At 35.1% G+C, this 16,723-nt stretch overlaps 2 protein-coding genes across 2 annotated transcripts; both read left to right on the top strand.

Annotated features, from left to right (window-relative positions):
* Positions 1–817: 817 nt before the first annotated feature.
* Positions 818–8,608, top strand: LOC122594320 (5'-nucleotidase domain-containing protein DDB_G0275467). Its single transcript, XM_043766798.1, has 14 exons — positions 818–1,035; positions 1,191–1,224; positions 1,889–2,092; positions 2,194–2,330; positions 2,407–2,556; positions 3,336–3,437; positions 4,611–4,775; positions 4,852–4,962; positions 5,062–5,156; positions 6,250–6,373; positions 6,519–6,608; positions 7,609–7,653; positions 7,779–8,099; positions 8,239–8,608. The coding sequence occupies exons 1-14, from the start codon at positions 991–993 to the stop codon at positions 8,266–8,268; spliced, it is 1,653 nt and encodes a 550-aa protein (XP_043622733.1). The 5' UTR covers positions 818–990; the 3' UTR covers positions 8,269–8,608.
* Positions 8,609–10,079: 1,471 nt separating this feature from the next.
* Positions 10,080–10,659, top strand: LOC122594209 (GPI-anchored hemophore cfmA-like). The gene has a single exon (XM_043766679.1). The coding sequence runs from the start codon at positions 10,167–10,169 to the stop codon at positions 10,512–10,514; it is 348 nt and encodes a 115-aa protein (XP_043622614.1). The 5' UTR covers positions 10,080–10,166; the 3' UTR covers positions 10,515–10,659.
* The last annotated feature ends 6,064 nt before the right edge of the window (positions 10,660–16,723 follow it).

Below are 16,723 nucleotides of genomic sequence, written 5' to 3'. Positions count from 1 at the left end.
TACCACATAGTTCCATTACATTAAGCCATAAAAATAGTTCATAAATTACATAAAAACTACTTAAACAACTAAAATTGCTTAAAAGTACTTAACACATAGAAATAATAAATATACTTAAACATGTTTTGCGCAGATCTTTGCCTTCAATGCCTCGATAGAGATTGTATCGGCTTCTAAGACCCGGATGTGTCAATAGCCAACGTATGAATATCTCTTTGAAGCGACTTATCCTCCTCGATCTCCATCTTCTTCTTCTCGAGCTCCATTCGTTGCCTGGTCATATTCAACCTTTGCGTGCTAATGTCCATCAACCCCTCCAACCTATCCCCCAACCTCTTAAAGTCTTCCGAAGTTGCAGCCATATCCGATGAACCCGTCCGGGTGGCCCTTTTGGCCGCATCTCTACCAATCGGGCGTATATAACGAGTCTCCCTTGTGTCACCCTCTCCCTCCGCCTCATTAAGGTCAATGTGAATCCTCGCCTCTGACCCCACACTCTGTGCACCCTTTGAACCCGATGTCGTCTCTGATCTTTTTGAGCTCGTCTCACTACGTATGTTACACCTTTCGCTGCAGAATTGAAAAGCGAAATTCATCTTAAAAAAATAAAAAAATAAAAAATACAACTATTTTATGATTTTGTTAAATAGTTGCTTTTGTTTTCTTTTTAACAAAGTTACTATGTCTTTCTCTAAAATGAGTCGAAAAGATGACAAGTACATAGTAAATTAAAAGAACATTTTAGAAAGTTTTTTACCACATAAGTTAAAAGCCTTTTTGATAACTAATTTGACACTCAAATCTCTGTTCTTGAAAACAGGCCACCATGGCGCTTTCATACACACCACCCTCTTCGAAAAACTAAACAAGCCCCCCCCTGAAAATATGTCATCATTTCATCCAATTTTTGGTCACACTTCAAATTAAGATCACCAGTGATTTCACCACTATTTTTATTTCTCAATCTATTTTCTTTTTAATTTCTCATATATGGCTTCCGCTCGCAGACTCGTTCCCCTTCGCGCTTCCCTCCTTGTACAGTTCTTTCTAATTTCTCTCTTTTCATTCTAATCTTAATCATTAATTTATGTATATATCATATCATATAATATAATATAATAACAATATGTTATATGTATAGGCCAATTTCTGTGTAATTGTCTACTTATATGGATCTGATTTTATTGCAGTTGAATAAATTTCAAACCTTTGGATTTCAAAAAGGTATTATACTTTCTGTTTTTCTGATTTCTTGCGAAATTGCGAATTCTTCGTATTTATCGTATGTATTTGTGGGATTTAAGTTAGACCTAGGAAACCGGTTTCCGTGTAGACCCATATAAGTCAGACTTAGTTGATCAGTGAGCACCCTGACTTTCTGACCCATTGGGTCCATTATTACGTTATTACTCGCAGTCGTTTATAACGTTTGGAAACGAATTTTGGCAGTTCAACTGGCTATCATTTCCAAATTCTTCGGTGTTCTTTATATATAAAATGCAAACACGATATTTGCATTCTCTTGCAAGTAGATTCGCCAAAATTATGAACACGACTCTTTATATTATCCTAAAACAAAACTATGGTCGAATCCTTGTTTTTGGAAAGTGATGTTGGTCGTGTACATCCGTCAACATATCTAATCCTTTATTACCTGTAAACTGATGACCTGGTGGCTTATTTGGCGGCCACATTAGGCAACAGAAAGTTTACTCATAACTGTAATATTATGGATTAATTCATGAGTTGACGTAGATTTCTCCAGATACATACAATGATTAAAGTTTATAGTTTCATTTGCATGAAAATGAAGGTTTGAAAGTTGGATACATTTTTCTTGCCATTGATTATTTGTAATGGAACTTACGATTTTTAACATGGATTTTAGGATTTGGGGGAGGTTGTTTGAATAGTCAAAATGCGAGTATGTCATTCGACCATAGTGTTGGGAAGTTGTTGGAGCAAGAACATGTTGGCTGTGTGGATTCTAATGAGGAGGTGACTAAAATTAGGGAAAAGTTCAATATGGCTAAGCAGAGATTTCTCAAGATTCCGGACACTTTAGGAAATATGCCTAAAATGAACCCGAAAGGTATACATGATGTTGTGTATTTAAGTTGAGTTGTTTATGAAGTTTTATGGATTTTGTGAAATGTGGTTTATGTTGGTTATGTTACGTTTGTAAATTTGCAGGCATATATGTTAATAAGAACCTTAGATTGGACAGCATACAAGTTTACGGTTTTGACTATGATTATACTCTGGCTCATTACTCTCCAAGCTTACAAAATTTAATCTATGATATGGCAAAACAATACTTAGTTAATGAGGTACTCTATTTGAATAAGTTGTGCTGACGTGTTCATTGTATTGGATTCGTGTCTCAGTCTGATATTTGTTTTGCAGCTTAAATATCCAGATGGCTGCTTGGCATCTAAATATGATCAGAGTTTTCCGATTAGAGGTTTGTATTATGATAGGTTAAAAGGGTGCCTTTTGAAGCTTGATTTCTTTGGATCAATTGAGCCAGATGGATGTTACTTTGGTCGGCGCAAGGTATGGTGATGTATTCTTCCGAGGTTTCTTATTTGTAAATTCAACTTGTTATACGTAAATTTAATCTGATCTTTATTGCTTACATGCATGATAGCTTAATGATTAATCATAGCCTGGACATTAGAAAGTTGACTTTTTAAGTTTAATGAAAGTTTTCTAATAAAAACCACACCAGGCTCCCATTAGTCGCCTAAAGGTTATACCTAAGCAACTCAATTGTTAAGCAACCAGTTAAAATTTGGGCTTGCTGTTTTCTTGACTTTAGTTTCTTATAACCACTTACTATCAGGACCGTGTAGTTATAACGTTTAAGCGTGTTATTAAGAATTACAACGTTGAGACATATTTTTGTGCTTCACCATGAACCTAAGGCGGCACCTTGATGATACTCTACGAATTTCATAGACGCAAATGAAGGCCAGAAAACAAACAAAATTTGAACAAATAGGTATATGGTATTCTATGAATTTCTATTGTGGAGTTAGCTTGTTCTCCTATTTCTCCATAATTTAATCATGATAACTTACTTTGGTGCACTTAACAAGGCTTTCTGCAAAAATACTCTTTTGGATTAAGATTTATGGACGTTAAAACTTTGCATACTTTCTTTGACTTACATGTGTAATTTTCATATGGTTTGGTTCCACCTGACTTACCTGGTTGTTGTTTCGCATGACATTGACAACTTGTTTGATAGAAATCTTGAGAAATCTTTAAAATCTAATTATCTGTAGAAAATCTTTAACTCACCTGCTCATTGTCTTTCATGTCATTGACAGCTTAGTCGAAAGGAAATTGAAGAGCTCTATGGAACACGACATATCGGGCGTGACCAGGCACGCGTACTTGTAGGCTTGATGGATTTCTTTTGTTTTAGCGAGGTTCGTATTCTTATCGTTGTCTTCAAGGGAAATATATAATTAAAAGCCCATTCATAAGTTCTAAAACACACTCTGTTCCCATCATTGTCTCCTTTGATATGTATCAGTTTATACAAAAGAGTTCGTGTTATGATATGATATACCTTGCTCTAGACTCACTTTAAACAAATATCTTTCACTGAGTATTGTTAGCATGATAGTTTTTAGTATTATGACCTTGTTTTCCCAATCCATATTTCTAATGTGATGATGAGGCAACGGAGGTATTTATCTTACAACTAAAGCACTCATTATTTGACAGAATATTTGGCTACATGAGAAAAGTTTTGGACATGAGTTTGACACTAAATATAGGCTTAGATTTGTTTGTAAAGGAACCTAGGAACCTATATTGTGGCTATGGGTTTGTGATTTTTGCCCTCCTTCCCTCCCTCACTCCCTCCACTTAGTGATTAAGGACTAACCAATTACAGAAATAATTAATAACATTTGATAGGGCCCATTGGGTGGAAATTGGTACTCATTTTTTTTATTAGAAAGTCCTCTTAAACAACTTCCCACTTCTGAGTACTCATTGCAAAATGTGGTAGCATTGCGGACTTTGGGAATCAGTTAGTGTAACATCTTTGTGATTCTGGGATACATCTTTGCCTTTAACTCTTAATTCTTTGATTTATCTTGGACAAATTTGAAGGTTCAGTTTCTGCTTTATGGAGAAGTATATTATTGATCTTGATTATAGTGGGCATATCTGTTGCATACTTGCATTGTGATTATCACAAAGAATGGCAATGCTAGATGTTCATTCTTTAGCAATAAATAGTTATGTAAATCCATTTTAACTAAAGTTAATCTGTTCCTTGATCTAATTCTGTATGACTGCATGATAGTAAAGTTATGTAAGGCAGGTCACCAATCACCTTCTACGAATAATATGAACTTTTTGACTTTCATGAACCAACTAGTTTCATTGTGTCAATATTTCGATGTCTATTCGTTTGTATAGGAGATCACGTAGATCATAATTTAGCAGCTGTTCTTTAACACTACACATTATATACTTGTGCATCTTTTCTCTATTTCCAGAGCGTAAGTAGCAACAGATATTGAGGCATGAAGTTCAATATCTTCTCTTTTCTTGTCTTATATAGTTTTTGCCTTTCCATCTTGTAGGTATGTCTTATTGCAGATATTGTGCAATACTTTGTTGATGCCAAGTTGGAGTTTGATGCTTCTTACGTATATCAAGATGTTCGTCGTGCAATTCAGCATGTTCACCGAAGTGGCTTGGTTCATAGAGGAATTCTTTCCGATCCCCAAAAGTATCTAGTAAAGAATGTACGTTTTGTGTAGTAATGTTTTATTTGTATACATTTGTCTTTGTACTTATTAAGTCTTGTGTCTTCATTTATAGGGGGAGTTTTTATCTTTCCTTAAAATGTTGAAGGAGAATGGGAAGAAACTTTTCTTAATGACAAATTCTCCCTATTATTTTGTTGATGGTGGGATGCGCTACATGTTGGAGGTGAACCCTAAAACATTTTCCAAGATTGTGTTTCTAATCTTTCTATAACGGGTCTTTGTATCTGTAAAGATGAATATCTGAATCTTACTTGTTAATTAGGATTCTTTGGGTGGAGATTCCTGGAGGGAACTTTTTGAAGTTGTAATTGCGAAAGCAAATAAGCCTGACTTCTATACATCTGAACATCCATTCCGGTTAATTTCCTTACCTCTATATATCATTTATTTGCATTCTTTTTTGGAAGTTACACATATGAAGTTCATCTCTATTCACATTCAAAACTTAGTTTTACATGATTTCATTATCAAGTGGAAACCCATTTGAGATCAGATAAGCCCTTCAAATAAGTTACAGTGAGGCTTTGTCCAGTATCTGAAAAAATAAATTGAACCTTTTGTGTTACAACATATTGCAATCTACTCATTCAACTTTTAGTCAAGTTTTGGAGGTCAATAGGTCACAGCCTCCTCTTGCCCCACTTATAATACAGTTATTTCTGTTCTAATATAAATTTTGCTTTTATTTTCATGGGTATAAGTACCACAATAGTAGACTTTGTAAATTAATTGGTTAGAAGGAATTCGTTTAGCACCTACCTTATACTAATATCACTCATAGACGCATCTCAAGCATCAAAATGTGAGTGATAGATAACTTATAGGAATTCCCTTCACGTTATACACATCATAGATTTTATAACCCGTAGTTAAAGCCCTTGTTAATTGTCTGTGCTAATTAGAGGATAGTGGTAATTATGTGATTTTGGTTATAAATTTCATAGTAGTGAGGGGCAAAGTAGACCATAGAACAGAAAGCGTTCATGGACTTGCCTGAAAGTTTCCTACAAAAGAGTGGACTGATTAGGACCAGTTACACTTCTAGCCTGGCCCGCCATTCTTGAAGTTAGTTCAAATGGTATCTGGTTTTAGTTGAAAACTGGTTAAAAACAGAATTAGCCTTAAATTACTCTAAATGTCTGAAACTGGCTCTAAAAAAAGGACAGAAATCACTCAGATCCATTATGAAATAAAATGTCTAGATTTTCTTGGGATTTAATTGCTGAAGCTTAAAACTGTATCATGGACTGTAGCCAACTGTAGTGTAAAATGAATTCTGTCGAAAATAATTCTTTTTAAGAAATTTTCTAAAATTTGTTCTCATGTGTACAGAATGGCTGTATCATTTTTTTTTTTTAATGGTTTCCTTTTGCTACAATACTTCTTTCTTTATATTATTTTGGCCATAACGATGGCATTTTCAACAAATTTTCCTTCAAACTTTATGTAGATGCTATGATGCAGAGAAGGACAATCTAGCTTTCTCTAAAGTGGATAAATTTCTTCCGGACAAGATTTACTACCATGGATGCCTCAAAGCCTTCCTCCAGATTACTAAGTGGAATGGTCCAGAGGTAACTCTTAAAATATAACCCTACACTCCCAGTTGGATTTTAATTTATATGTTTAAGAAGTAATATATGATCTCTTGAAATACCATGCTTAGATTAATGTTGTAGTTCTCGTGGATGCTAACATTCGCTTTACCAAGAAATGCAGGTAATATACTTTGGGGATCATCTTTTCAGTGATCTGCGTGGGCCTTCAAAAGCCGGCTGGCGTACTGCTGCTATCATCCATGAATTAGAAGTATGGTTTCGTTGATATGCTAAGTTACATACTAGGAGTTCACATTGCCATATTAGGAGTTAACTGCTTAAGTTTATAAAATCAATAAGCTTTGTGAAAGAACCAAATTTTCGATTGACGGGGGCTGGGTGACGAAAGATATTATCCCAACTTCTCTTTAACAAAGCTGGTTTTTGGTTGCAAAATATACAGTTTTGATCTAACTGTATACATTAGATCAAAACCCCCAGGTAAAGTACACTAATGTTTACAAACTGAACCGGACGTCGAACAAAACTTTTTGCTGGTCTAGTGTTTACCGAATAACATAATCAATATAATAGAATGTATGCATATATAAACCTTTCATAGATTCAAAAAAAGTATAATAAATAAAATATAAATATAATATAAATGAGTCGAAAGACTTAACAGTAAGAAAGAATAATAATGAATGACTCTTTAATTTCTTGCCTTAAGCTCCCCACTGACTCCCACATTTAATTCCCAGTCATCTTTTCCAACAGTTCCACGAATACACCAAAACACCCACAACCAGCCAAAAACGTGAAAAAACTTCATCTTCCTCTGCCACCGCCCACCAACTCTCAATACCCCACCACCCACGATCCTGGCACCACCCATAATCACCACCATCATCTTCGTTTGCCTTTTTCTTCATCGACTTTCATCCCCACCGGCTAACTGGCCTTTTGGAAAATATGACTGATTTGGTGGTGGGGGAGCACCCACATGTCTCCGTCACTGCCTGTTACAAGATTTTATAGTGGCAAATACGTTTGGAAAATATCAAACTTACGAGCTCCTATTAGAAACAAATTTGCTGTAGGAGCTTATCAAAACACAAGAAGCCCAAACAAACACTTTTACCTTATTAGCTTTCTAAAGGATAAATTTAGCCTTTTGGCCTGTGGTGGCGTTTTGCAAAAGGTAATAAGCTTGTAAGCTAACCCAAACACCCTCTTTTTATGAGTAATATTTGTTGGTTTAATTTATGCAGCATGAGATAAAGATACAGAATGAAGATAGTTACCGTTTTGCACAGGTATATTTGGGATAATTTTGTTATATGTTTTATATTGAAATGCTTTTTGATAACTGCCTACCCTAGTGCACCATGCTGTAAAATGTGCATCACTTTTCTTTGACCAAATATTATTCCAAATATAGGCCAAGTTCCATATCATACAAGAACTTTTGGGTAAATTGCATTCAACTGTATCGGATAGTAACACTTGTGATGCTTTCAAGTCTCTGTTGGCTGAACTAAATGATGAGAGACAGAATGCACGCCGCACTATGAGAAATATGTTTAATGAGTCCTTTGGGGCAACGTTTCTCACCGACACTGGCCAAGAATCTGCTTTTGCCTATCATATCCATCAGTATGCAGATGTGTATACCAGCAAGCCTGAGAACTTCATGTTCTATCAACCTGAGGCCTGGCTTCATGTTCCATATGATGTTAAGATCATGCCACATCATTTAAAGGTATTCTTTTTTGTTTTCTTCAGGTATCGTAGGGTGGAAATCATATTATAATTCTAAAATTGAAATTCCATCTAGAACGTTACATGCTGTAACTTTTTCTCTTTAAGTGTGATGAAGTTTTCATATTTGGCTCGTGCAGGTTTCGTCAAGCTTGTTTGGGAATTCATAATTTGATAGTTAATGGAGTCTAAAAGAAGAAAGGAGAAATACATAGGATGAATGAAGGTGTAAGTTTTGAGTTTTGGAAGATTTCATAGTTTCTGCCCTGTACAGATTCATTGATTTTTGAAAATGTAGCATTTACCAAACAAAAAGCAAAATGCAAATACTGCCCCTCCTATTCCCTTTACTATTTCTCATCCCTAAGGGCTAAGAAGCCATCATTTAATTGTTACTAATTCCGATTCTTCATCAAGTAGAACATGACAGTTTAGTCCCTTCATAAGTATGTCTTGTTATAACCTCCATGATAAATTGAAAATAAATGCCTTCTTTTATTCTTTTTACTATTCTTGACATCATGCATAATATAATGTTTATTTTGGTTCTTTTTTTTAAACGTTTGGTAGAAGTATGACGTGCTTCTATTTAACTAATTGAAAAGCTATTGCAATAGAATTGGTTGTTCTTTTCATGTTTCAGTTATTTCAGACCAAGGTCCCGGTTCACCTAGAGTTTCCGTAACAAGAGCAGCTCATGACTAACATGTATGTGTGAAATCAAGTTTATTAAGTTGGCAATGTCTTGTCTATTTGAGTAAATGATATCATCACTAAGCCTGATGTTATCATGTCTTGGATCTATGTTAAGCCGTGAACAAATAGTCAGTCAAGTGATTCGGAATTGTTTAGTATTACCATGATAGTGTACATGAGAGTTTCCTCAAACTAGCAAATTTGACGAACTATTTCACACCTACATGGTTCACTAGGGTGGCGCTGGTCCATCTCATATTCTAAAGAAGAAGATGAGAATAAGAGTTAAAAAGAGAAATAGAGTTTTCTGTTATTTATAAAAGAAGCATATATATTTTGAAAATATAATTTAAAAAGAAGCATCCAAAAGTTAAAAAGAGAGTTTTCTGTCATTTTGAAAGAAGCATATTTTGTGACTACAATTTAAAAAAGAAACATCCAAAAGGACTCAAACTTCATACAAAATCTCTGTTAGCTTTCTTGATGGTATTTGGATTGCTCCTCTTGAAACGCTTAATAAAATTAGCATATATGAACTTACTTATTCTCGTGGTTACCATTTGGATGGTTGGTAAAAAAAATGGACGATATTGGCATGGGTCCTTGTCATGATGAGGTTTGTCAAGTAATTTCATGAATGTACTTGTTGAATTAATATTTTTTTCATCCTCTTTGTCAACAGAACTTATTATTCATCATGATTTTTATTTATCTATCAAGATAGCTTTTATATTATATTTAAATTATAAATTATATACGCAAATAGGAATATATCAAATAAGCAACTGACAATTACTGTATATATTACAGATTTTATTATAAATTCTAAAACGATCAAAATAATAAAATATCTAATATTTTAGAAAAATCCGTAGCAACGGACAGACATTAATTACATTTTTTTCTTCTTCTATATGAACTGGAATTTTCCTCATTCTCGGATTTATGTCATTACAAATGACAAAGATGATACTTAAAATTACGAAAAAGATATATGCACACTAAAATTACGTGTTGGAGTAATATTCACTTCTCGAAAGCCAGTGAAAGTATAGTGGAATGATATCAATCAAGTAGGACGGCAAACACATGTCAAAAATCTTGTAATCCTTAAACTACCATAGGTTAAAATCAGCCACAAAAATAATATTGACTTTTTGGAGTCTAGTATATAATTTGCCACTTCATTTTTTCCACTTTGTATTGACTCCGTGTCCAATCCACCATGCAAAACTACTATAAGTACGTCTACGTGAACCAATTAACGCCACATTCAATTCATCCCATTTCCAAAATACATCTTAAGCTTATATATATCATTCAACAAAAGTCAACGTACATACATAAACGATACTTGTTACCATATAGCATAATGGGATGTAAGAAGTTTTTACTACTTTTTCTTATTTTGTTTATTGCTTCCATGGTCATTTTGGGCGCGGATGGTCGAGTTGCACGTAAAGATCTAGGTGTTGATCTTGGTGATGTAAGTGTTGGTGTTGGGGTTGGTGTTGGTGTGGGTTTAGGGGGTAGTGGCAGTGGTTCTGGAGCCGGTGCTGGATCCGGATCTGGTTCAGGATCCAGATCTAGCTCCTCCTCTTCTTCAAGCTCTTCAAGCTCGAGCAATAGTGGTTCTGGAGGAGGTAGTTCTGAATCAGGGTCGTCCGCAGGATCTTATGCGGGATCTCATGCTGGATCAGGACATCGCGGTGGAAATTAAATGACGATATATTCGCACGTATATGATATATGTTATAATTTTATGTACACGTACCGTATTTTGTAACTACGCTTATACATCTAATCTTAATAATAATAATAATAATAAATAAGTGGTGATATACCGGCCACCATTTGTAGATTTATTGTTCGATCCCAACAAAAGAAATTTTTTTAAAAAAAATTGGATTTGCAATAACTAAACAAAAATAGATATTGGATGGACAACGGGGTCGTCACCTATATCAACGCTAGAGTTTTCATATATTGGTGACAATTGAAAATCAAAGTACTGAAAATCTCAAAATACTTTAGAGACAATGATGATCATGTTACAAAGTTTTCTTTCACCAAAATAGTCAAATTAACTCAATTTAATTTGTTGTTGTTTAGTGAGTATTTCGTAACGTATACTATGTATTTTCTTGTGTGTAAATATGTAATATATAGTTGATAACTCGTATAAATAATTGTGATTAAACTAATGAATTAATTTAATGTTAAAAATTCATGGTATACGAAAAACTAATGTATGCACAAGTACACGATGTTAGAATTAGAAGATTACGGGATCAGAAACGAAATCATCACTTCCCAAAAATAAAGGATTCCATCTTTAGGTCGATTTAGGCTACAAGATATTGTAGGCAGCAAGCCATTCTTTGTTTCCATATCTACATGTATAGTATCATTATAAATAGAGGGACCATCAATGTAATCGAGTAATAAGAAAAAGATCAATAAAGAAAAAACCCTAAATATTATCTTTGCTTCGTTAACATGGTATCAGAGCCTCGAAGCTAACTCATCATCTACCTCATAATCTTTTGTTCAAATCACAAACCATCGAGCTACCACCATGGGTGAAAAACCCAGCAGTGGCTCGGGTTCCGAATTGGCACTACAAATTGCAAATTTGCTACAAAACAACAGTCCATATCAACAACCAAAGCTGTCTGATAACCTTCACATTAACCTTAAATGAAACAGTCAAAATTACGCCTTGTGGACTCGAATGATTCGAGTTGCCATAGGCGGAAAATCAAGAACCTTATTAAATCATCTAACTGAAAAACCACCTGAAAAATCAACATCCGAAAAATTTGAGATATGAGAACAGGAAGACCTGACCGTTTTTTCGTGGCTGATTCAGAATATTGAACCTGTTTTGGCCGGAAACTTGACTGAATTTTCCACAGCAAAAGAGCTTTGAGATGCCCTTGTAACCACTTATAGCAGCGGAAAAGACAAACTACAAGTTTTCAACCTCCATGTAAAAGCAAACGGGCTCAAACAATCTGATAAGTCACTTGAAGATTTCTGGGTTTCACTTCAGGGAGTATGGGGAGAATTAGATCGAATCGATCCAAATCCAATGCAGTGCGATAATGATATAAAGGCATATACCAAAATCCGATCTGAACAGAAACTCTTTCAGTTTCTAAATGGTTTAGATCGGAAGTTCGATTCAATCAAACGAGAAATCCTTAGAACCGATCCCCTTCCCACCGCCCAAGCAGCGTATTCAACTGTAAGGAAGGAGGCCGCTCACCAAAATATTTTGGGAGCAACCTCTACTGACCAGGGAATCGCCGCCGGATTTGTTGCCGGAGAAACAAATGGAAGCAGTTTAGCCACCAAGGGTTTCAACCGTATTGATATTCGGAAGAAATCAGCCATTCAAGATGATAAATCTCATCTTATATGTGACGAGTGTGGCATGGAGAGACATACAAAGGATCATTGTTTTCGTCCTGTGGGATATCCGGCGTGGTGGTTTGAAAACAAAAAAGGTAACCAGTGGAGTACCAAATCAGACAAAACAAGAGCTCCTACCGCCAAAACCAACTCCAGTAGTGATGATGTTCATCGATCGAAAAAAGGGACGGGTGGAGTGGCGGCGGCCGGAGTAGGTGTGGTGGAGGATTTCTCGGTGGAAGGTAAAAGGAAAAAGGGGGCGTGTTTGTCTAACAGTCCAAATGGTCCATTTCCTTCTAAATATACAAATGATTCAATTTTTAATAAAGAGTTATTAAAACCTAATGGGCTGGGAAATAATTTAAGTTGCCATGGGCCTGGAAAATGCTTAAGCCCAATAAATTTTAATGGGGCAGCTCATGTATCCCAAAAGGTACATTATGGTGGGCCATGGATCTTTGATTGTGGCGCAACGGATACAATGAATTATGATTTATCTGATTTTTCAGATTTTTCGAAACCTAATAAAGCTTATATCCAAGCGGCAAATTACGGAAATATGGATGTTAAAAGTGGAGGAACAGTTAAAATATCTCAAAATATTAAATTGCCAAATTGTCTTTATGTTCCATCCTTGTCACATAAACTTTTATCTATTAGTCATGTGACGAAGGAACTCAATTGCACAGTTCTCATGCATCCAAATTTTTGTCTTTTACAGGATATCAGGACGGGACAGATTATTGGGCGTGACACTGAGAGAGATGGACTGTATTATGTTGATGAAGTGACTCAGACTAGAAGTGTGATGTTGGCTCATGGGACAAAAGAGAGGGAAGCTTGGTTGTGGCATAGAAGATTGGGACATCCATCAATTAGTTATTTGCATAATCTGTTTCCTCAGTTTTTTCCTTTAAATAAAACAAGTTCTTGTGAAACTTGTATCTTAGCCAAAAGTCATAGACAAACCTATAAACCAAGTAATACTAGAGTTCAAGTTCTGTTTTCTTTAGTTCATTCTGATGTGTGGGGTCCTGCTCCAGTTATTGGGGGGCAAAGTTTTCGGTATTATGTTATTTTTGTTGATGATTGCACCCGTATGACTTGGATTTATTTTTTAAAAAATAAAGCTGAGGTTTATGATAGATTCGTTGTTTTTTATAACATGATTCAAAATCAATTTGGCAACTCTATCAAAGTGATTCGATCAGATAATGGTGGGGAATATGTAAATACACAAATGAGTTTGTTTTTCCAATCTAAAGGGATAATTCATCAAACTACGTGTCCTTATACCCTAGAACAAAATGGTGTTGCTGAAAGGAAAAATAGGATTTTGTTAGAAATGACTAGAGCTCTTATAATTGAATCATGTATTCCTAAGAATTTTTGGCCAGAAGCTTTAGCCACTGCAACCTATCTGATTAACCGACTTCCTACGAAAATCCTAAAGATGAAGACCCCTTTAAAAGTACTAACTGATCACCATACACTTCCACAAGCTCTTACTCTTCAACCCAAAGTCTTTGGTTGTGTCGTGTTTGTTCATATTCCTAAGTCCTTTCGTGATAAACTCGATCCATGTGCTGAAAAATGTGTTTTTTTGGGGTATGGGGTAACTCAAAAGGGATATCGATGTTACAATCCAGATTCTCATCGTATGTTTACCACGATGAATTGTGATTTTCTTGAAACCAATTATTTCTACTCCCCGCAACACAGTGGTCAGGGGGAGAATGAAAGTGACACACTGAGTTGGTTGAGTTATATGTCAGCTCCTGATAATAATAATGCTGAAAATGAACACTCTGAAGAAGAACAAGAACAGTCCTCTCCACGAAGTGCCAACGACAATATCAACCCGAACCTGATATCCGAGGTAAGTGCTTCTTCTTCTTCTTTGGCAAATGATAATTTGGTGATTGAACCTTCTCTAGATAATATGGGAGGATTAGATGATAATGATGTGCAGGAGAATGTAGAAGATGTAATTACAACTCCAGTTCCAGCTCCAGAAAAGTATGTTTTGCCACCCAGGTCAACTCGAGGAATTCCAGCAAATCGATATTCTCCAGAAAAATTCTCAAGAAATTCTAAATACCCTATGAGTAATGTAGCAAAAGGGTATTTTTCTAAGGAAGCAAAGGCGTTCATAGCAAAGTTATATTCAGAAGATGTTCCATCAAATGTCGAAGAAGCCTTGAAGACAGAGAAATGGAAAGAGGCTATGGACATGGAAATGGATGCACTGATAAAGAATGAAACGTGGGAGAAGTGTATTTTACCAAGAGGAAAAGAGCCAGTAGGGTGTCGGTGGATCTATACAATCAAATATAGACCCGATGGTGTTGTTGAAAGATATAAGGCTAGGTTAGTTGCTAAAGGGTACACGCAAACCTATGGAATTGACTACTCAGAAACATTCTCTCCAGTTGCAAAATTAGACACTATAAGGGTTCTGTTTTCTATTGCAGCTAATCAAGGTTGACCTCTCCACCAGTTTGATGTGAAAAATGCTTTCTTGCATGGAGAACTAAAAGAAGAAGTGTATATGGAAGCTCCTCCTGGTTTCTCCCATAATTTTAAACATGGAGAAGTGTGTAAATTGAAGAAATCTTTGTATGGACTAAAGTAGTCACCCAGAGCATGGTTTGGTAGGTTCACATTGGCAATGAAGAAATATGGTTATAAACAGATTAATTCAGATCATACTTTGTTTCTTAATCATAAGGACGGTCTTGTAACGTGTTTGATAATCTATGTTGATGACATGATTATTACTGGAAATAATAAAGCAGAATTTAAGCGGTTGGAAGAAGCATTATGTGCAGAATTTGAAATGAAGGACTTAGGGAATCTCAGATATTTTCTTGGAATAGAAGTCTTTAGGTCAGAATGGGGTATTTTCATTTGTCAAAAAAGGTATATACTGGATCTTCTAGCAGAGACAGGAATGATTGATTGTAAGCCAGCTGATACACCTATGATAATCAATCAAAAGTTGTTTATAAAGACAGAAGATGAACTTGCTGATAAAAGCAGGTATCAGCGTTTGGTGGGTAAGCTTATTTATCTAGTTCATACTCGTCCGGATATTGCTTATGCTGTTGGAGTAGTGAGTCAGTTTATACACCAACCTCAAAAGGATCATATGGATGCTGTTTTAAGAATCATCAGATATCTCAAAAGTACTATTGGTCATGGGGTTCTATTTCAAGCAAATGGTCAGATGAATATTCAAGTGTACACAGTTGCTGACTGGGCAGGAGACAAATGAAATAGAAGGTCAACTTCAGGGTATTTTTCCGTGGTAGGAGGTAATCTTGTCACATGGAAAAGTAAAAAACAAAAAGTAGTGTCATTATCAAGTGCTGAAGCTGAGTTTAGAGGAATTGCTAAAGGATTAGCAGAAGCATTATGGTTAAGAAAACTTGTGTCTGAAATAGGATTTGTTCCAAAAGAGAGTATTCAAATAATGTGTGACAATGAAGCTGCTATTCAAATTTCAGAGAATCCAGTACAACATGATAAGACTAAACATGTTGAAGTTGATCGACATTTCATTAAAGAGAAGCTTGAAGATGGAATAATTAAAATACCGTTTGTCAAATCAGAAGATCAGTTGGCGGACATATTAACTAAAGCAGTAGGAACAGTGATGTTTTGCAAGTGTTTAAGCAAGTTGAATTTTGGTGATCCCATTATTCAACTTGAGGGGGGAGTGTTAGAATTAGAAGATTACGAGATCAGAAACGAAATCATCACTTCCCAAAAATAAAGGATTCCATCTTTAGGTCGACTTAGGCTACAAGATATCGTAGGCAGCAAGCCATTCTTTGTTTCCATATCTACATGTATAGTATCATTATAAATAAAGGGACCATCAATGTAATCGAGTAATAAGAAAAAGATCAATAAAGAAAAAACCCTAAATATTATCTTTGCTTCGTTAACACACGAAACTTTATGGGGCACACACATATAATATATATATATATATATATGAGTTCGGTATTTTAAAACAAGTATTAAAGTAAAAACAAATAGGATAAGATCTTGACCCTTAGATCATGATTAAATTGAAGCACGAAGATTCACGAGGCAATTGATGCACGATGACTTTCATGATGCACGGTGATCTTTAGTGAAGAGAAGCATATTATTTTATTTGTTTTATTTTAATACTTGTTTTATTTTACCTAAAACCTCTCTCTCTCTCTCTATATATATATATATAAACAACAAGGTGAAACGAGAGAGTCATGTTTTTACCGGAGGATAGAAAGATGGTTTTCAAGACGATACATCAACGATATACTATCAATTGATAGTAAGTATATAAAACCATCTTTGTTAATTATCGTTACTGGATATGATGCATGATGAAATGCAAATGTTAATTTCTTCTATAAAATGAAATGATTAAACTCTTTACTTAATATGCATTTGTATGAAAAGTTTAAGCTAATTGAGATAGTGCAAATAGCTAGTTCTTTCGATGTATACTATGTT

The sequence above is a fragment of the Erigeron canadensis genome, chromosome 3, assembly GCF_010389155.1.
Source record: "Erigeron canadensis isolate Cc75 chromosome 3, C_canadensis_v1, whole genome shotgun sequence".
In the NCBI taxonomy this organism is placed as follows: Eukaryota; Viridiplantae; Streptophyta; class Magnoliopsida; order Asterales; family Asteraceae; genus Erigeron; species Erigeron canadensis.
Note: the sequence above shows the minus strand (reverse complement) of the source record. Positions and strands in the feature narration are given on the sequence as shown.